The sequence below is a fragment of the Ornithorhynchus anatinus genome, chromosome 1 (genome assembly GCF_004115215.2).
Source record: "Ornithorhynchus anatinus isolate Pmale09 chromosome 1, mOrnAna1.pri.v4, whole genome shotgun sequence".
In the NCBI taxonomy this organism is placed as follows: Eukaryota; Metazoa; Chordata; class Mammalia; order Monotremata; family Ornithorhynchidae; genus Ornithorhynchus; species Ornithorhynchus anatinus.
This window is the reverse complement of record NC_041728.1, coordinates 62,060,300-62,080,937: the sequence shown is the minus strand read 5'-3', so window position 1 is coordinate 62,080,937 and position 20,638 is coordinate 62,060,300. Positions and strand designations below refer to the sequence as shown.

The 20,638-nt window shown below is 45.5% G+C and overlaps 2 protein-coding genes across 10 annotated transcripts in view; one reads left to right on the top strand and one right to left on the bottom strand.

The window, feature by feature from the left end:
• The window catches only part of TECPR2 (tectonin beta-propeller repeat containing 2), an 80,940-nt gene extending 73,749 nt beyond the window's left edge, over positions 1 to 7,191 (bottom strand). For 4 of the 6 annotated variants that reach the window (XR_003756981.2, XM_029058552.2, XM_029058571.2 and 1 more), the window contains exon 1: positions 7,089 to 7,191. The gene's annotated coding sequence lies outside the window, so the exon portion shown is untranslated. Of the gene's footprint in view, positions 1 to 6,640; positions 6,749 to 6,821; positions 6,956 to 7,088 lie in introns of those variants that run through there. The other 2 variants (XM_029058560.2, XM_029058566.2) reach the window with 2 other exon arrangements.
• A 96-nt stretch (positions 7,192 to 7,287) lies between these two features.
• Positions 7,288 to 14,755, top strand: LOC100083029 (jerky protein homolog-like). Of its 4 annotated transcripts, none has more exons than XM_029058910.2 (5): positions 7,288 to 7,391; positions 11,849 to 11,926; positions 12,246 to 12,345; positions 12,925 to 13,017; positions 13,161 to 14,755. In XM_029058910.2, the coding sequence occupies exon 5, from the start codon at positions 13,789 to 13,791 to the stop codon at positions 14,590 to 14,592; it is 804 nt and encodes a 267-aa protein (XP_028914743.1). In that variant the 5' UTR covers positions 7,288 to 7,391; positions 11,849 to 11,926; positions 12,246 to 12,345; positions 12,925 to 13,017; positions 13,161 to 13,788; the 3' UTR covers positions 14,593 to 14,755. The 4 variants fall into 4 exon arrangements, with proteins under 4 accessions (XP_028914743.1, XP_028914742.1, XP_028914756.1 ...); XM_029058909.2 differs by having other exon boundaries at positions 12,246 to 12,362; XM_029058923.2 differs by lacking the exon at positions 12,925 to 13,017.
• Positions 14,756 to 20,638: the final 5,883 nt, after the last annotated feature.

Here is a 20,638-nt window from a genome sequence, read left to right as displayed (position 1 = left end):
ACACCTAAAGGGCTTTGCTCCCAAAATAAGATCCCCACTCCACCTTAACAGCCTATTACAACCAGCCATGGCAGCACAGCTTTCCACCCACCCTTTTTTCCACCCTTAGAAACCTGTCAATTCCCAGATGCAGCCCGATGTCTTCTCGCAAGCAACCAAACTCAGAAGTATTTTTAAACACCCTGCCTGGCTCCTCCGTGCTATTCTCCTGGTTTTCAAAATACGAAGGGAAAGTCTCCCAACAGCACAGATGGGAATGTTTTGGGGAGCTGTCCATGTAGATCTCCTCAAGAATAACTGATTGAAAAGGAAATGATGAGAAACGCGTATCATCAAATTTACAGCTGATCGATGTAAGGGGAGAGAGCACAGCCAAGGTTCTCCACATCTTTCTGGGACCCACAGTCTCAGAGGGTCACAGGTCTTGGAGGGCCAAGGACAAAACAACCCCAGTGTTTGTGAAGGCCTAAATGCCAAATGAAATGTTCAATTCAAATATATTGGAGGGTGGGGGGAAAGACAGGATTAAATTCCTCAAATGAGGTTTTTAATAATTCAGAAGGAAGAGTATCCCAAATTACATACTGCCCTTAGGTGCCTGACAACTTGAAAAAAACGCACACAAACCCAGGACCAACAAATGTGGAAGCAGAGAGGCGTTATCATTTTTGATACAGGGAACGCCCAGAATTCTCAAAGGTACTATAGACTCATTCATTCATTCAATCGTATTTATTGAGCACTTACTGTGTGCAGAGCACTGTACTAAGCCCTTGGAAAGTACAATTCGATTCGGCTCCTTGGGACTATCACGAGAAGGGATGGTGTTGATGGCTCTACACCAGCATGGAATGGATTCTGGTTGGGGGACTCCCTTATGAGGGTCTTGGGGTTCTGTGTGAAATCTGAAATATCCAGGTCAGTCCAGACCCAAAGGAGTTCCTACCAACCTTCAGCTTCTCTCACTGAGTGTTGAGCTTTTGTTTTTGGAATGCTGACTTGATCTCCTGCCCTGAAGCAATCCTGGAATTGAGAAAGTTAGGACTGTGTGCTCAGTCAACTGCACATGAGAAAAACTGGAAACTGTTTCAATATAAAATTCTATTCCCCAGTATTTGCTAGAGCAACAGGCAAGAAAGGCAGCAAATACTGAATTAATCAAGTTCAAATCACAATCCCCTGGGCAAATAATCTTCTCCACCCATTTAATGGCTTGAAAAGTCCCTTCGCCGGCACTATCTTCAGGTGACCAAGCCCTCTTTACTGCTTGCTATTTATTCCCACCAATAATAGGAAACTTGGCAGCAGTTAGCTGACATAACTACTTCATCGGACTCCCTGCCCAGTAGGTCAGAATGTTCGGGGGACTGGTCTCCTGAAACCTAAGCGGGATTCTGGCACACAAAAATTGCCTTTTATATTGGCAATCAGACTTTCAGGGCTAGGGGCAAGAATGTCGATGGGACTTGGAGGCCAGTAAAGAGACTTTGAGACCTCTTTAAAACTCTACAAAAATGCTACATTAAGGAGAAAAAGTCTTCTTATTAGACTGCTTAGAAGTTCAACAGCTGTCTACTGTTTCTCCAAATAGTTGATCACAATAAATCAACAAGAAATGCAACTCGGGATTATATAGGAACTTGGTGGTCCCCAGTTAATCCTCAAAGGATGTTAACAGCAAAGGAGTGAACACTTACTAGGAAAAGATAAAGGATGGAGGGATCTAAAAAGCCTCCTTAACTGTATATCCACCAAATGAGGGACCACCATCTCAATCACCCCAGCCTGAGTCTTCAGTCAATCAAGCAGGAATATGGATTGACAGCCTACTGTGAGCACAGGACTATCCTAAACTCTTAGGAAAGTACAACAGAGGAGGAAGCCACTGAGAAACTTGCAATCTAATATGGGAGACTAAAACCCCAGCCTTTAATCAACTCCAACCAAACGTGATTCTGATAGCAGCCGGAGGACCCTTTTGGGAGAAGGAAAGCACTAGGTAGTATAGGCTAAATCTGCCACCAAATTATGATTCTGACCCAGCCTCTTAAAACATCTGCTCATATATATTGGCTTTTTCTTCTTCCTCCTCTCTGAAAATTACTTTAGTGTCCATTTCCCCAGTTAGATCAAAAACTATCTGAGGGCAAGGGTCATAACTACCAACTCTATTGTGCTCTAAATTATGACTGACTGATGTAATCTTCCGGTGCTTCCCAACTCTGCCCCAAAACCATACAGAACAGCTCTGGATATTAGATCTGTTCTCTGGCACATAGTAAGAAAAAAATACACGGATAGAAAACACACTTTCTAATGAAGAAAGCTAATCTCAGAAAATGATTTCTACCTTTGAGATTCCCAACTTTGGTTTCTGAAGCAACCTAATGGTTCCTTTACCATTAGTAAAGTGCTCTGTACCCAGTAAGCACTCAATAAATGCGACTGAATGAATGTCTCCACCCATAAATATCTCAGTGGGAGGCCAAGACAGAAGTCACTTCATAGACACAAGCTCCCTGGGGGTGATAATTCCCAATCCCCATGGTGTTAGAGCCCCTTTTCTGGTTCTGATTTTCTACATTTAATCCTTACATCTGCTAGACTGGAAGCTCCTTGTAGGTAGGGACTTACTGGCCTACGTACTCACCAGTGGGCTTTGCAGTGATTTTTGTTTTGTTTAATGGTACTTGTTAGGTGCTGTGTGCGAGCACTGCAGTACATACATGTTATTCAGGTTGGACACAGTCCCTATCCCACAATGGGGCTCACAGTCTAAGCAAGAAGGAGTAGAATTTGAATCCCCATTTTATAAATGAGGTAACTAAAGCATGGAGAGGTTAAGTGACTTGCCCAAAGTCACACAGCAGACAAGTGGTAGAGCCAGGATTAGAACCCAGGTCCTCTAGCTCCCAGGCCTGTGTGTTTCCTCTGTCTTCCTCAGCCTCTTTCTCTGCTCAGGGGACCTGATGCAATTTTCACCTGAGGTTGAATTTTTCAAAAGGAGGTTCTGAAACCCAAGGGCTATGAGGCAAATGGGACTTTATCATCAGCAGAGCAATGCAGATTCTCTGAAAACAACCTTGTTTTGATACTGCATGGCAATTTAAACCACAAAACAAAAAATACATAGAGTGGTAAAATAACATGCTGAGAAAAATGTTAATATGTTACCCAAGTTTGAGTTCATTTCCAGAAAAATGAGTTATGTTTAACCCCCTGAATCTTCCTTTCAAGTAAAAGACAATTATTGGCATAAGTGCAGAGGAAGGCTAGTGGGATGCAAATTCTTGTTGTGGCACTATACGAAGACTTTGGTCTTCTTAGAAGAATAAAACATTAGCAAAATATTTTCACGCAGTGAAGGTTTTGAAAACATAAGTTAAGGTGTGCACATTTGAAGCCACTAGTTTGTAGTGTATAGCCAAATGTGAAACTAACCCCATTTCACAAAAGAAAACCAGGGTTCGCCCACTCTGAAAAATCCACTTCTTAAAGATCTTTTTCTAATGGTGGGGAAGTGGGGGGAGCGGGGCCTGTGGTCACAGAATAACAAAAATAAATGTAAGGTCCAGCTACAAACATGGGCTAAGGAGAGGTTAATGGAATCATTCCTTATTCTCCCATGACACAGCCCAATCCAGTACTGCAATATTGTACTCCCCTAAGCACTTAGTACAGTGCTTTGCACACAGTAAGAGCTCAATAAATACGACTGAATGAATGAATCCGGCCCTGAGACTCCTGCCCTTACGGTTAACGATTTTCTGGGCCCTGTCAGTTCCTAGGCTCAAAAATTGGAAAATAGATGATAGTAGGTTTTGCCCCCTTAACTCACCCTGCCCTCTTATTTACATACCCATAACTTTTTTATTTACATTTATGTCTGTTTCCCCCTCTAGACTGTAAGCTTGTTGTGAGCAGGGAACATGTCTACCAACTCTGTTACACAGTACTCTCCCAAGCACTTAGTACAGTCCTTTGTACACAGTGAGTGCTCAGTAAATACAATTGATTGATTAGGATTGATAAATCTGTGGAGACCCAGAGAGCAAATCAGCTTTGCCCACTGCGGGACTGCCACAAAGATCATGGTGAAATCCCAGCTGGGCCCCGGCAGTTGAGTGGTCTTTTAGGAGCAGCAAGGCATAGTGGATACAGCCCAGGCCTGGATGGTCTTGGGTTCTAATCCCGGCTCTGCCACTTGCCTGTTGTGTGGCCTTGGGCAAGTTACTTCACTTCTCTGTGACTAAGTCACCTCATCTGTAAAACTTTAAGCCACAAACGGGACACGGACTGTGTCCAACCCGATTTGCTTGTATCCACCCCAGGGCTTAGTACAGTGCGCGGCACAAAAAATACAATTATTATTATGGGCCCTGTCTTGGAGACCACCTCCTCCCTACAGCTGTTCCTGTTTACATGGGGCTCCTGGAAGACGAGCATCTTCAGTAAAGCACGGGCTTGGCAGTCAGAGGATGTGAGTCCTCTCCCGGCTCCGCCACTTGTCTGCTGTATGACCTTGGGCAAGTCACTTAACTTCTCTGTTCCTCAGTTCCTTCATCTGTAAATGGGAATTAAGACTATAAGCCCCATGTGGGACAACCTTACCTTGTATCTCCCCCGGCGCTTAGAACGGTGCCTGGCACATAGTAAGCGCTTACACACCATCATCAACAGTGCTTGGCAGCTACTAAAGCACTTTCCAAATAATAATTATTATCATTACTACCAAAATAGCACTTACCAAATAGTACTTACCAAATACCACCATCATCATCATGATTATTACCTACCCCAGCGCTTAGAAGGGTGATTGGCACAGAGTAAGGACTGATCAAACACCATCCTCATCAACAGCGCCTGGCACCTACTAAGCGCTTACCAAATAATAACAATATTACTATTATCATGACCTAAATAGCACTTACCAAATACCATCATCATCATGATTATTACGTACCCCAGCGCTTAGAAGTGTGCTTGGAACAGTGTAAGGACTGGCCAAACACCATCCTCAGCAACAGTGCTTGGCACTTACTAAACGCTTACCAAATAAGAATGATTATTATAAGTGCTTACCAAATAAGAATAATTATTATTGTTACCAAATAGCACTTACCAAATAGCACCACCATCATCATCATGATTATTAACTACCCCAGTGCTTAGAAGGGTGCTTGGCACAGAGTAAGGACTGATCAAACACCATCCTCATCAACAGCGCCTGGCACCTACTAAGCGCTTACCAAATAATAACAATATTACTATTATCATGACCAAAATAGCACTTACCAAATACCATCATCATCATGATTATTACGTACCCCAGCGCTTAGAAGGGTGCTTCTAAGAAGCACTTCGAGAAGCAGCGTGGTTCAGTGGAAAGAGCACGGGCTTTGGAGTCAGAGGTCATGAGTTCAAATCCCCTCTCTGCCACTTGTCAGCTGTGTGACTGTGGGCAAGTCACTTAACTTCTCTGTGCCTCAGTTACCTCATCTGTAAAATGGGGATTAAGACTGGGAGCCCCACGTGGGACAACCTGATTCCCCTGTGTCTACCCCAGCGCCTAGAACAGTGCTTTGCACATAGTAAGTGCTTAACAAATACCAACTTATTATTATTATTGCTTGGCACAGAATAAGGACTGACCAAACACCATCCTCAGCAACAGCGCCTGGCATCTACTAAGCGCTTACCAAATAATAATAATATTACTATTATCATGACCAAAATAGCACTTACCAAATACCATCATCATCATGATTATTACGTACCCCAGTGCTTAGAAGGGTGCTTGGCACAGAGTAAGGACTGGCCAAACATCATCCTCAGCAACAGTGCCTGGCATCTACTAAGCGCTTACCAAATAATAACAATATTACTATTATCATGACCAAAATAGCACTTACCAAATACCATCATCATCATGATTATTACGTACCCCAGTGCTTAGAAGGGTGCTTGGAACAGAGTAAGGACTGGCCAAACACCATCCTCAGCAACAGTGCTTGGCACTTACTAAACGCTTACCAAATAAGAATGATTATTATAAGTGCTTACCAAATAAGAATAATTATTATTGTTACCAAATAGCACTTACCAAATAACACCACCATCATCATCATGATTATTAACTACCCCAGTGCTTAGAAGGGTGCTTGGCACAGAGTAAGGACTGGCCAAACATCATCCTCAGCAACAGTGCCTGGCATCTACTAAGCGCTTACCAAATAATAACAATATTACTATTATCATGACCAAAATAGCACTTACCAAATACCATCATCATCATGATTATTATGTACCCCAGCGCTTAGAAGGGTGCTTGGAACAGAGTAAGGACTGGCCAAACACCATCCTCAGCAACAGTGCTTGGCACTTACTAAACGCTTACCAAATAAGAATGATTATTATAAGCGCTTACCAAATAAGAACAATTATTATTGTTACCAAATAGCACTTACCAAATAACACCACCATCATCATCATGATTATTAACTACCCCAGTGCTTAGAAGGGTGCTTGGCACAGAGTAAGGACTGGCCAAACATCATCCTCAGCAACAGCGCCTGGCACCTACTAAGCGCTTACCAAATAATAACAATATTACTATTATCATGACCAAAATAGCACTTACCAAATACCATCCTCATGATGATTATTACGTCCCCCAGCGCTTAGAAGGGTGCTTGGCCCAGAATAAGGACTGGCCAAACACCATCCTCAGCAACAGCGCTTGGCACCTACAAAGTGCTTACCAAATAAGAGTTATTATTACCAGCGCTTACCAAATAAGAACGATTATTATAAGCGCTTACCAAATAAGAATAATTATTATTATTCTGATGATCAGATACCACTGACCAAATACGAGCAGCCACAGCACGGTCAATGATGATGATGAGAGGGAAGGGTGAAGGGCTGAGAAGGAGGGGGGTCGCTGGGGCCTTGGAAGGGGGAAGAAGGAGACGGGGAGGAAGGGCGGCCTAGGGGGGAGGTTGAAGGGAAAGAGGAGAAGGGAATGGAGGCGAGGGAATGGGAGGAGGAGGAGGAAGGAAGAGGAGGAGCGGGCCGTGAGGACTGACCTGCAGGCCGCGGGCCGGGCCCTTCATGGCCCCCGAGGGAGGCGCACAACAGGCCGCGGCGGGGGGGAGGACGACCCGAGAACGGCCGCTTAGCAACCGTCTCCAGGGCCGGCCGCAACGGCCGCTCCGCCCTCCGCCGGCGCATGCGTGCTGGGGCCTCGCCCCGCCGGGGGAGGGAGCGGAAGTGACGACACAACGCTTCCGGTGGGGGAGGCGACCCCGCCCCCCCCCGCTCGGTCTCCTCCGGGCGCCGCCTCCTCCGCGCAGCCCTCCTCCCGAAACGAGCCTTTCTTCGTCGGAGCGGTGAGGGGCTCGGCTTTTGCGGGTCCACGCCGTCGGGCGGCGCGGCTCGGGGGGGAAGAGCCCGGGCTGGGGAGTCCCAGGTCCTGGGTTCGAATCCCCGCCTCCGCCCCTGTGGGCCAGTCGCTTCTCTGGGCCTCAGTGTCAAATGGGGATGAAGACTGCGAGCTTCACGTGGGACAACCGATGACCCTGGATCTCCCCCGGCGCTTAGAACAGTGCTCTGCACAGAGTGAGCACTTAACAAATACCCACATCATTATTATTATTCTCTGGGCCTCAGTGACCTCCTCTGGAAAATGGGGATGCAGACTGTGAGCCTCCCGTGGGATCACCTGATGACCCTGGATCTCCCCCAGCGCTTAGAACAGTGCCCTGCATATAGTGAGCACTTAAATACCAACAACATTATTATTATTCTCTGGGCCTCAGTGACCTCCTCTGGAAAATGGGGATGAAGAGTGTGAGCCTCACGTGGGACCACTTGATGACCCTGTGTCTACCCCAGCGCTTAGAACAGTACTCGGCACAGTGAGCGCTTAACAAATACCAACATTATTACTATTATTCTCTGGGCCTCAGTGGCCTCCTCTGGAAAATGGGGATGAAGACTGTGAGCCTCACGTGGGACCACCTGATGACCCTGTATCTCCCCCAGCGCTTAGAACAGTGCTCTCTGCACATAGGAAGTGCTCAATAAATGCCAACATTATTATTATTCTCTGGGTCTCAGTGACCTCCTCTGGAAAATGGGGATGCAGACTGTGAGCCTCCCGTGGGATCACCTGATGACCCTGGATCTCCCCCAGCGCTTAGAACAGTGCCCTGCATATAGTGAGCACTTAAATACCAACAACATTATTATTATTCTCTGGGCCTCAGTGACCTCCTCTGGAAAATGGGGATGAAGAGTGTGAGCCTCACGTGGGACCACTTGATGACCCTGTGTCTACCCCAGCGCTTAGAACAGTACTCGGCACAGTGAGCGCTTAACAAATACCAACATTATTACTATTATTCTCTGGGCCTCAGTGGCCTCCTCTGGAAAATGGGGATGAAGACTGTGAGCCTCACGTGGGACCACCTGATGACCCTGTATCTCCCCCAGCGCTTAGAACAGTGCTCTCTGCACATAGGAAGTGCTCAATAAATGCCAACATTATTATTATTCTCTGGGTCTCAGTGACCTCCTCTGGAAAATGGGGATGCAGACTGTGAGCCTCCCGTGGGATCACCTGATGACCCTGGATCTCCCCCAGCGCTTAGAACAGTGCCCTGCATATAGTGAGCACTTAAATACCAACAACATTATTATTATTCTCTGGGCCTCAGTGACCTCCTCTGGAAAATGGGGATGAAGAGTGTGAGCCTCACGTGGGACCACTTGATGACCCTGTGTCTACCCCAGCGCTTAGAACAGTACTCGGCACAGTGAGCGCTTAACAAATACCAACATTATTACTATTATTCTCTGGGCCTCAGTGACCTCCTCTGGAAAATGGGGATGAAGACTGTGAGCTTCCCGTGGGACCACCTGATGACCCTGTGTCTACCCCAGCGCTTAGAACAGTGCTCGGCACATAGTAAGCGCTTAACAAATACCAACATTATTGTTATTAAGTCACTTCACTTCTCAGGGCCTCAGTTTCCTCCTCTGGAAAATGGGGATGAAGACTTCGAGCCTCCCATGGGACAACCTGATGACCCTGTACCTCCCCCAGCGCTTAGCACAGTGCTCTGCACATAGTAAGCGCTTAACAAATACCAACATCATTATTATTATTCTCTGGGCCTCAGTGATCTCATCTGTCAAATAGGAAGACTGTGACCTCACATGGGACAACCTGATGACCCTGTATCTCCCCCAGCGCTTAGAACAGGGCTCTGCACATAATAAATGCTTAACAAATGGGGATTAAGACTGAGCCTCCCGTGGGACAACCTGATGACCCTGTATCTCCCCCAACGCCTCCAACAGTGCTGTGCACATACTGAGCGCTTAACAAATATCAACATTATTATTATTATTATTCTCTGGGCCTCAGTGACCTCCTCTGGAAAATGGGGATGCAGACTGTGAGCCTCACATGGGACAACCTGATGACCCTGCATACATTCATTCAATAGTATTTATTGAGCGTTTACCATGTGCAGAGCACTGTACTAAGCACTTGGAATGTACAATATGGTAACAGATAGAAACAATCCTTGCCCAATGATGGGCTTACAGTCTCATAGGGGAAATTATCTACCCCAGCGCTTATAACAGTGCTCTGCACATAGTAAGCACTTAAATACCAACACTATTCTCTGGGCCTCAGTTCCCTCATCTGGAAAATGGGGATTAACCGTGAGCCTCATGTGGGACAATCTGATGACCCTGTATCTACCCCAGCGCTTAGAACAGTGTTCTGCACATAATAAGCACTTAACACATACCAATGTCATTATTATTATTACTTGTCCTAGACCGCTCCTTCCCTACCCGTCGCCAATCAATCACTCAATCACTTATTGACAGTTCGTGGGCTGCGGAGCAACGCTGTCACCCCACCTTTTCCCTGAAATATTGTGTCTTTCTATGCACAAATTTATGTGTATGTACATGTAATAATAATAATGATGGCATTTGTTAAGCGCTTACTATGTGCAAAGCACTGTTCTAAGCGCTGGGGTTGATACAAAGTAATCAGGTTGTCCCACGTGGGGCTCACAGTCTTCATCCTCGTATTACAGATGAGGAAACTGAGGCTCAGAGAAGTGAAATGACTTGCCCAAAGTTGCACAGCTGATAAGTGGCGGAGCCGGTATTAGAACCCATGACCTCTGACTCCCAAGTCTGGGCTCTTTCCACTAAGCCACACTACTTCTCCAATAATAATAATAATAATAATAATGGTATTTGTTAAGCGCTTACTATGTGCAAAGCACTGTTCTAAGCACCGGGGTGGGGGGGAATACAAGGACATCAGGTTGTCCCGAGTGGGGCTCACAGTCTTCATCCCCATTTGACTGTGGCTCAGTGGCAAAAGCCCAGGCTTGGGAGTCAGAGGTCATATGGGTTCTCATCCCAGATCCGCCACTTGTCAGCTGTGTGACTTTGGGCAAGTCACATCACTTCTCTGGGCTTCAGTTACCTCATCTGTAAAATGGGAATTAAGACTGTGAGCCCCACGTGGGACAACCTGATCACCTTGTATCCCCCAGTGCTTAGAACAGTGCTTGGCACCTAGTAAGTGCTTAACAAATACCATCATTATTATTATTATTTGACAGATGAAGGAACTGAGCCACAGAGAAGTGAAGTGACTTGCCTAAAGTCACACAGCTGGCAAGTAGCAGAGTCCAGATTAGAACCCATGACCTCAGATTCCCAAGCCCAGGCTCTTTCCACTGAGCCACCCTGCTTCTCGTGTGTGTATTGCATGGATCAACCCTCAATTTGCATCTCCCTAACTCGCTTCCAGTAGTAATAATATTCATTATGTGCTTACTGTGTGCAGAGCACTGTACTGAGCGTTAGGAAAGAGAACAGAGGAGGGACTTGAACACAGACCCCGTCCCCTGGGGGCTTCCGCATAAGTATCCCTCGTGCACATTAAGCTCAATATGTCGAAAACTGAATTCCTCATCTTCCTTCCCAATCCTCTCCACCTTATTCCCAGCCCAGTTGTGGCCTCTGACATTGCTGCTCCAACATCAGAGCAGCATCATCAAATATGTTTATTTAGCATCTTCTGAGACCAAACCCCTGTACTTGTCAGTCAACCTTAGTTTTGAGCACCAGTATACCAAGCACTGTGCTTCTTGGAAAATGCAAGTGTCAGACCAGGCTAGGAATAGTTAAAGATTTGGGAAAGTCAGGCCAGGTTGTGAATATCCAATCTGTGTAAGGATCTTCAGTGTCTGCCGTGGGTTGCTTTTGCTTTTTTGTTTGTTTTGGGTGGTGTTTTTTTTAATGCTATTTGTTAAGTGCTTTCCATGGGCCACGCACTGTACTATGTGCTGGGGTGGACACAAGATAATCAGGCCGGACACAGTCCGTGTCCCACATGGGACTCAGTTTTAATCCTCATTTTTCAGATGCGGGAAATGAGGCACAGAAGTTAAGTGACTTGCCTAAGGTCCCAGAGCAGAGAGGTGGCAGAGATGGGGTTGGAACCCAGGTCCTCTGGCTCCCAAGCCTGTGGTCTTTCCACTAGGCCATGCTACTTTCAAACTCTGCAGGTGGAGAAGATGGTTAGGACGAGGAGTCAACTACCTAAGCTGGGACTGTGAAATGCCAAATTGATAGGTTGTATACTTTATTAATCTAGGGACTGAAATGTTTCAACTCCATATTTCCCATTATTTTATTCATGATAGTTTAATATTGATAGACAATTATTTCTGCTCCCCTCCAGTCTAGTACAGTGACCTTGAGGTACATTAATATAATTCTAGGTCTCTCTGTCTTTTAGGAGGTAATCTTCGTACTCCAGTAAGATTGATCTTCTCTTCCAATGCCAGGGAAGTTACTGGCAGTACAGTTATACCTTGTGAGTATATTGAAACTTCCAAAAATAACTTTGTTCCGTAGAGTTCCCTTCTCTTACATGTTTTGCATTTTAGGATTTAGCAATTTAACTTCATTGAGCAACAGCTTTCTAATTGGATGGGAAGACACAGGACACGAAATTTTCCTTGTGATTTAAAATTGGATAAACGGGTCATACTGCATGTGCAACCTAAGGGAAGTCAACTATTTTCAGGAAGGAAAAATAAGAAAATGAAGCACAAGTATGCAAGAGGAGTTTCCTAGATTTCCTGTAGCAAAGCCCTAACTTTAGGTTTCCACTGCTTTGTATTTCTATCTAGGACCGAAGACAATAAAGTGAAACTAAAGTGCAGTTCCATCACTTCAAACTCAGAAACAAAATCCAGCCTGGATCTAGCAAGGAATTCGAGGAATGGCTTGGTACTTTGACAGACACGGTAGGGCCCCTGAGGAGAGGCTCTCTGTGCCTAATAATCCCTGACCTGCTGGCTACCAGATCTTTCTTTTAGGATCAGGAGAGGGCTACAGTATCCTCCTCTGGCCTGCAGGACCTCCCCTTACCTCTTCCCAGGTGCTCCGGGGCCCCTTCCCTCCCCGCCTTGGCCACCATGGGAGCCAAACAATCACTTGTTTGGCACAGACAGCTTAGCTCCAGAGAGCTTCACAACGGATCTTGGAAAAATAGCGGCAAAATCACCACAAAGTGGGGAGGAATGAAGTAGTTGAGAGGAAGGGAAGCAGCGTGGCTCAGTGGAAAAAGCCTGGGCTTGGGAATCAGAAGTCATGGGTTCTAATTCCGGCTCTGCCACTTGTCAGCTGTGTGACTGCGGGCAAGTCACTTAACTTCTCTGTGCCTCAGTGACCTCATCTATAAAATGGGGATTAACTGTGAGCCTCACGTGGGACAACCTGATTACCCTGTATCTACCCCAGCACTTAGAACAGTGCTCTGCTCATAGTAAGCGCTTAACAAATACCAACATTATTATTATTATTAAGGGAGAGAGGTGAGCGGAAGACTGACTGCTTGTAGACAACCAAATCCTACCAACGGCCTGACATTCTAGCATCATCCCCAGCCTCCACTCAACAGTGAGTCTGCCCCTGATCTGGGTCCAACTAAAGTGAAAGTTTTACATTCGGCCATGTTTTCCCTCTCCTTATTTATGATTACTGTCCTCCTTTACTGCTAACCCAAAGCCTGAACTTCCTTTTGTTTTCTCTTGTCCCATCAGTGATGTTCTCAAAAAGGAAACGAATCGTGCTTTCCTTAAATGATAAAGCCTCTATCATTAAGAGACTGACAAAGGGTGAGTCTGGAGCAAGCTTAGCCACCGAATTTGGGGTAGGAAAATCCACCATCTCGGACATTAAAAAGAACAGCGAATCCATCCTAAAATTTGTATCGGATAGCGAAGAGGGGAGATGTGATCGGAAATCCATGAAGAAAGCCAAAAACGGCAAAGTAGAAAATGCCGTCTATCTGTGTTTCTTCAGAAAAGAGCAGCTGGGCAGCATATCTCCGGGCCACTCATTTGTGAAAAGGCTTTATTGTTTAACCAAAAATTGAACGGCAGCTCAGAATTCAAAGCCAGCACCGGTTGGCTGAAAAGATTCAAGGCCCGCCATAAGATACGGGAGCTGGAAATCCACCGAGAAAAGCGGGCGGCTGGGGTTCCTGCCGCTCACAGTCTTGTAACTAAAATCGAAGACTTTGTCCAGCATGAAGAGTATGATAAAGATTTCATTTACAATGCCGATGAAACTGGCCTGAGCTGGAAGTCCCCGCCAAGCAAAACACTGGCTTCATGTCGTGAAACCGTTGCGTCCAGAATCAAGGACAACAAAGACAGGGTTACCATCATGGTCTGTGCTAATTCGAGTGGCAGTCACAGGTTACCTCTGCTTTTGATCGAAAAATCCAAAACTCCGAGACCCTTTAGGAACGTCAAAAAGTTGCCTGTGGTTTATCGCAACCAAACAAAAGCTTGGATGAATACCAACGTCTTTCTTGACTGGTACGACAACTCATTCATCCCCGAAGTGAAAGCGTTTCAGAAAAAAAATGGTAAAGAAGGCAAAGTGTTGTTGATTTTGGATAACGCCCCTACTCACCCCTCAACCGCTCTTTTGGAACGGGAGAATGGCAACTTTAAAGTCCTGTTCCTACCCCTGACCGTGGCTTCGGCGATTCAGCCAATGAACCAAGGAGTAATAGAAACGTTAAAGCGTTTGTACAGGAAGCAGTTGCTAAGGAGACTCCTGATGGCCGAAAGTGCCGACGAAGAAAACACCGTCAGGTTTTTCAAAAGCCTAGATTTAAAAGACTGCTGTTACATGTTGGCCGATTCTTGGGATTCGGTCAAAAGCTCCACCCTGAAAAACTCTTGGAATAACATATTTAAAACACCAGGAATCGCATTCTCAAGACACCCAGAGGCCAATGGCAGGGATGAAAATAGCGAAATTATGACAACCCTACAAGAGATTCCTGGCTGCTCCGACTGTGGCTTGGACGACGTCAAGGAATGGTTGAACTGTGACTCTGGGGATCCTGGGTATGAAATTCTCAGTGAAGAGGAGATCCTGGCAGCAGTGGAAAAAGAAAACCGAAACGAAATAAAAAATGATGAAGAGAAAAGTGATGTCATCCCTTCTCATTCCTAAGCCCTGGAATGTTTAGAAACTGCTATGAAATGGGTAGAGCGGCAAGATGAATGCAATGCGGCACAACTTTTATGTCTAAAGAGACTAAGGGACATGGCTGCCACCAAAAAGAGGTCTTCCCTGCGAAAAACTTTAATTAAAGGTTACTTCGGTACATGAAGCATGTTTGGTAACTATGTAACTTATTTGATTTTTTTTTGAAAATTCAACCTATGTAACTTATTTTTTTTTTTAATTCAACCAAACTGACTTTTTTTGACCATAGCATTGTGTTTGGTGACTTGGAATTTTTAATTCTCCAAATCAGCCTCGGTCCCCGTTCGTTCAGGTTGTTAGAAGCAGCATGGCTCAGTGGAAAGAGCAAGGGCTTAGGAGTCAGAGGTGGTGGGTTCTAATCCCGGCTCCACCACCTGTCAGCTGTGTGACTTTGGGAAAGTCACTTGACTTCTCGGTGCCTCAGTTCCCTCATGTGTAAAATGGGGATTAAGACTGTGAGCCCCAAGCGGGACAACCTGATTACCCTGTATCTACCCCAGTGCTTAGAACAGTGCTCGGCCCATAGTAAGCGCTAAACAAATACCATTATTATTATTAACAACACTGCATGCCAGGTGGCTGCCCAACGCTTGGCAAGCTTCAATGTTGCCATGACGGTTTTAGCTTTCTCGTTTGTCATTTGTGAAGTGTTGCTTGACTTCACCTCCCACCCCCCGCAAAAAACTCCATAATTTGCCTAACATGGTGCTCTTCTGGTCCAAAACATTTGCCCAGCTGGAGCCTGGTTAAAAGGGCAGAATCCTTCTGCCAAAGATTAGATTGTAAACATCTGGGGCCTTCAAGGACTGTGCCGCTTGCATTGACTGTTGTCTCCAAAGCGCTTAGAATATAGGGTTTATATACTATATAAACTATGTAAATTATATAGTATATATATACTATATATATACTATATAGGTATATAGAAGCAACGTGGCTCAGTGGAAAGAGCACGGGCTTTGGAGTCAGAGCTCATGAGTTCGAATCCCAGCTCTGCCACTTGTCAGCTGTGTGACTGTGGGCAAGTCACTTAACTTCTCTGTGCCTCAGTTCCCTCATCTGTAAAATGGGGATTAAGACTGTGAGCCCCACGTGGGACAACCTGATTCCCCTATGTCTACCCCAGCGCTTAGAACAGTGCTCGGCACATAGTAAGCGCTTAACAAATACCAACATTATTATTATTATTAGGGTTTGGCACTCAGTTGATGTTTAAGTTCAGAAGCAGCTTGGCTCAGTGGAAAGAGCAGGGGCTTGGGACTCAGAGGTCATAGGTTTGAATCCTGACTCTGCCACTTGTCAGCTGTTTGCCTCATTTACCTCATCTGTAAAATGGGGGTAAAGACTGTGAGCCTCACGTGGGACAACCTGTATCTCCCCCAGCGCTTAGAACAGTGCTCTGCACATAGTAAGCGCTTAACAAATACCAACATTATTATTATTATTATTAAGTACTATTAACTGAAGCAGCAGTGGGGTCAATGCCACCCGCCTGCAGGTCCAGGTGGCACATGCCTCCTATGCCTGGGGAGGAAGAGAAGGACCCTCTCCTCCCTCCCCAAGCACCTGTTAGGATCTAACGGGCAAATGTCAACACTACACCGTACTGCTCACAATGCACCGCACAGGACTCCCGCACAGGACTCATCTTGCTGGAAGCTAAATGATAATCCCTAGAAGAATCGTGAGGGAGGGAGGGAGGGAAAAAACACAAACACACCCCCAACCCGCCCCTCTCTGCCCCTGAGGTCATCATCTCATATACCGGCACCAGAGCACCCTCGTGCAGTGGGTCGAAAGAGATACAATTTCCACCCACTCCCCTGAAATTCCTAAAGATAGTCATCCCCTAGACTAGGGCGCAGTGGGACTTTTTTTTGTAAAAGTTACAAGCTGTGGAAAAATAAGAAATTGCCATTCTGCCCCCTTCCCTCAAGGCAACCAAAAAGGTTTGTGCTATTTAGCTCCTACATCTGACTTCCAATGCTATAGTCACACATGGAAATAGTATCCAGACCAGGACCAGCTTGGCCAAACAAACTATTTGCCTAGGGCACTGTTTATCAAGGAGCATCTGTTGTTTTCCTTGCCAGTCTCTCTCTGTGGTTCAACTGCCTTCGGTGACCTTTCCATTTACCTCAAGCCCCACCCCCCATGCTAACCCTCCACTTTACTTCGACAACGGTTAGGGCAGAAGCCCTTTCCCTTCTGCACCCCAAGACAACGGTTGCCACAGCCCAAGTGTGATTTCTAACCTTCTTGTCTACTTCCAGCCGCCAGAGATAGTAGAAATTAGGGTATTCTTTTCTCACTTGGCTTAACCTCCCGTGGAGCGACGTAACTGGATTGTAGTTTTCTTCTCAGACTGTACCGACCAGTTTTTCCGTGCGGCATTTTTGTCCCATGTTAGGTGAGAGAGGCACGTTCCTGTCACTGATACTGTATTCACTTTCCAACACCTGGGCAGTATATAATTCGGCTGTGTACAGTTGTTGACTTTGGGACTTTTACGTTAACATATTGACTAGAAGACTGCGCTTGTAACCTGCAGGACCGGATTGAACACCAGCCTGCGGGTATTTGCCTGTGGCCCGGCCGCAGAGGTAGTGCCGGACGTGGGTCCGACTCCCTTCCTTCTTAGCATCAGGGTCATCCGACTCCACCTGTCCCTGCCACGGCATACGGTCCCAGGGGCCTGGCTTCCCCTTCAACGATCAGCATCGCAGGCCAATTCCAGAAACCCCATGAGCCGGGCACCGTCTTGGGCCACCACCAGGTTAGGTCCCTTCCTTGGCATCCCAAAAGACTTCATACTAAGATGAAGACAGAATGGAGGATTAGAGAGAGCTGGGAGGAAGAGGGGTTAAAGAGGTAAAAGAGCATGAAACGGAAGCTGCGAAAAAAGCTGAGAGGTTGTGGAAGTCTACGGTTGCCTAGTTTTCAGGTCTTGGATTTGAGGTTAATTAGAGATTTGAAATTGTAATGTTCGATTCCAAATAACCACCTCCCCAAGACCAAAATTCATGTGAAAACGGAAATGTCTTCCACCACCACAGAACCTGAGAGCTTGTTTTGGGCAGGGTATATGTTCGTTTATTGTTATACTGTACTCTCCCAAGCACTTAATACAGTGTTGTGCACATAGTAAACAATAAATACCATTGAATGAAACTTACAACCTTGACTTACAACCTGAGTTCTCATCCCGGCTCTGCCACGTGCCTGCTGTGTGAGCTTGGGCAAGTCACTTAACTTCTCTGTGTCTATGCCCTCAACTGTAAAATGGGGATAACAACAACATTGATGGTTTTGTTAAGGGCTTACTAGGTGCCGAGTACTGTTCTAAGAGCTGGATTTAATACCTGTTCTTTTGCGCTCCCTCGCTCATAGTCTGTAAGCCCCTGTCTGATCTGATTATCTTCTATCTACCCCAGTGGTACAATGCTTACACACAGTAAACACAAATATAATTATTATTATTCTTAGACATCTCCCATTAACTGAAAACTGCCATAAGTCATTTTGATGACGACTGTCGCATTCGTTAAGGGCTTACTATGTGTTAAGCACTATCCTAAACACTGGGAAAAACACAATATTAGCAGATCAGACACAGTCCCTGACCCACAGTCTATGAAGAACAGGCATTTAATCTCCACTTTACACATGAGGAAACTGAGGCACACAGAAGTTAAATGACTTGCCCAACATGCCACAGCAAACAGAGCTAGAATTAAACCCAGGTCCCTTTACTCCCAGGCCCGTGCTCTTGTTCTTTCCACTGGCTGCAGTGTTCACCCTCCACAAGGCTGCCTGCCTACATCTGTAATATGTTGTCCTCAAAATAGTTTGGGTTTCAGGGGAAAATAAACAGTCAAGATTGCACTTGGAAACAAGGTCTGAAACAGATAAAGAGTGGAAGGGAATGGAGGGAGGTCTTGTTTGCTTTGAATTCCTCAGAGCTAGCAAAACACTTCAAAAAAGGCCCTTGAGGAAGGATTTAAAAAAAAACAAAACTCTTGGAAAATCATTTAGGTTACAGGAAAGGCAAAGACCATAGAGAAAGGAATCCTCTCCCTACCCTTTCTCCTCAAGAAGAAGGCTGTATCCATTTAAGAGGCTTTGCCTATTTCTTTTCTGGAAAAAAATGATTTCCATTATAATCTAGCTGCACCATGGACTCCTAGGAGAGCTTTAAATTAGCAAAGACAAACCCCTTCATAAAAGTACTCTGCAAAGCTTGGGTGGAAATAACTGAGTTTGGGTTTTTGTCATTAAAAAAGCTGATACTCTCTGGGGCTATTGGACCCTTTATTTTCCAGAGGTCAAAGAGGTCACATGTCCTCATAAATCACTGGTGCCTATACTGACGGTGGAAACAGTCTTAGGCAGGATGGGTCTGATCGGGATGAAGTTGTCTCAGATTTATGACCATTTAAACCTGGTGTCCAGAAACTGGAAACTAATGTTGTGTGAGATTGAAAAATTCTTACATGATGCAAGTGAAATGCTTCAAATTATTGCTAATGACTTGAGATAAAAGCTGAAAACTTGATTTAACTTTTCATTTTATGCCAACGTTTCTAAGTAGTATACTCTAACACACCTCAACCACAATAAGGAATTTTTTTTTTCCGGTAGAAAAATCCATTTGGGGCCTGCAATTACTTGGGCCCTCGCAGTGACCCTAACAATAACAGGGACAGTTAATTAACAGTTAGTCGTGGCTGTATCTGTAATAATCACTTGCCACTGGCCCTACCTCCGGACCTAGGGAATCTGGCAGCATCTCATCTGCTTGAGTGACTGGAGCATTTCAAACCCACCCACCCACTTTCCCCTCTCCTACCACACTCCAGGTGTCCACTACAGTCTCCAGAATCCAGGCCGATTGCAAGGTCGGGGGCCGGGGAACTCAGGGCGGACACCCAAGCTGAGATGGATTTGTTCTTTTGCCACCCAACCAATCGGTGGTATTTACTGAACAGAGCCCTGCAATAAGCACTTAACATATAAGCTTACTGCTGATCTTAGTTTTGTTTTTTAAGGCATTCCCTTGAATAATTTGCTTCATTTAGTGTCGTTCAAACGGGGCTACTTAATCATGAAAGTGAAAGGGTTATTAATAATAATAGTGGTATTTGTTGAGTGCTCGGTGAAATACAAGATAATCAAGTTGGACATAGTCCCTATCCCACATACAGCACAGTCTTGATCCCCATTTTACACTTGCGGGAACTGAGGCACAGAGAAATAAAGTGACTTGCCCAGGGTCACACAGCAGACACATGGCGGAGCTGGGATTAGAACCCAGATCCCTCTGATTCCCTGGACTGTGCTCTATCCATTAGGCCATGCTGCTTCTCAAGGGTTCCAGAAGGTCTTCAAACAATTGTACTTACTGAGTGCTTACTCAGTGCAGAGCACTGTCCTAAATTACTCCAGCCCTCTGCCTTCAGGTAGGTGAATGATAAAATGCTGTAGTTATTCCCTTCTCACAAAATCTCCAAGAATGGAGGCACCACCACCTTTCTTGAACATGAGAAGCAGCGTGGCTCAGTGGAAAGAGCACAGGCTTGGGAGTCAGAGGTCGTGGGTTCTAATCCCAGCTCTGTCACTCATCAGCTGTGTGACTTTGGGCAAGTCACTTCACTTCTCTGTGCCTCAGTCACCTCATCTGTAAAATGGGGATTAAGACTGTGAGCCCCATGTGGGGTAACCTGATTACCTTATATCTCCCCCAGCAATTAGAACAGTGCTTGGCACATAGTAAGCACTTAACAAATACCATCATTATTATTATTATTATGTGTGCTAATGTTTCTCCCACCCCTGGAAAGTGAGGAACTTCTTCCTCCTTAGCAGTGGAAGCCCCTTCTGCTTTAAAGTCCATTTTTTCCTTCACTTAGTGGTCAGCATCCTCCTTATATAAATCCACCCTAAGATACGGAACCACCTTCCAAAAACTGAATAACCTTCTCTTTTTTTGGACCAAACAACCCAATTTAGC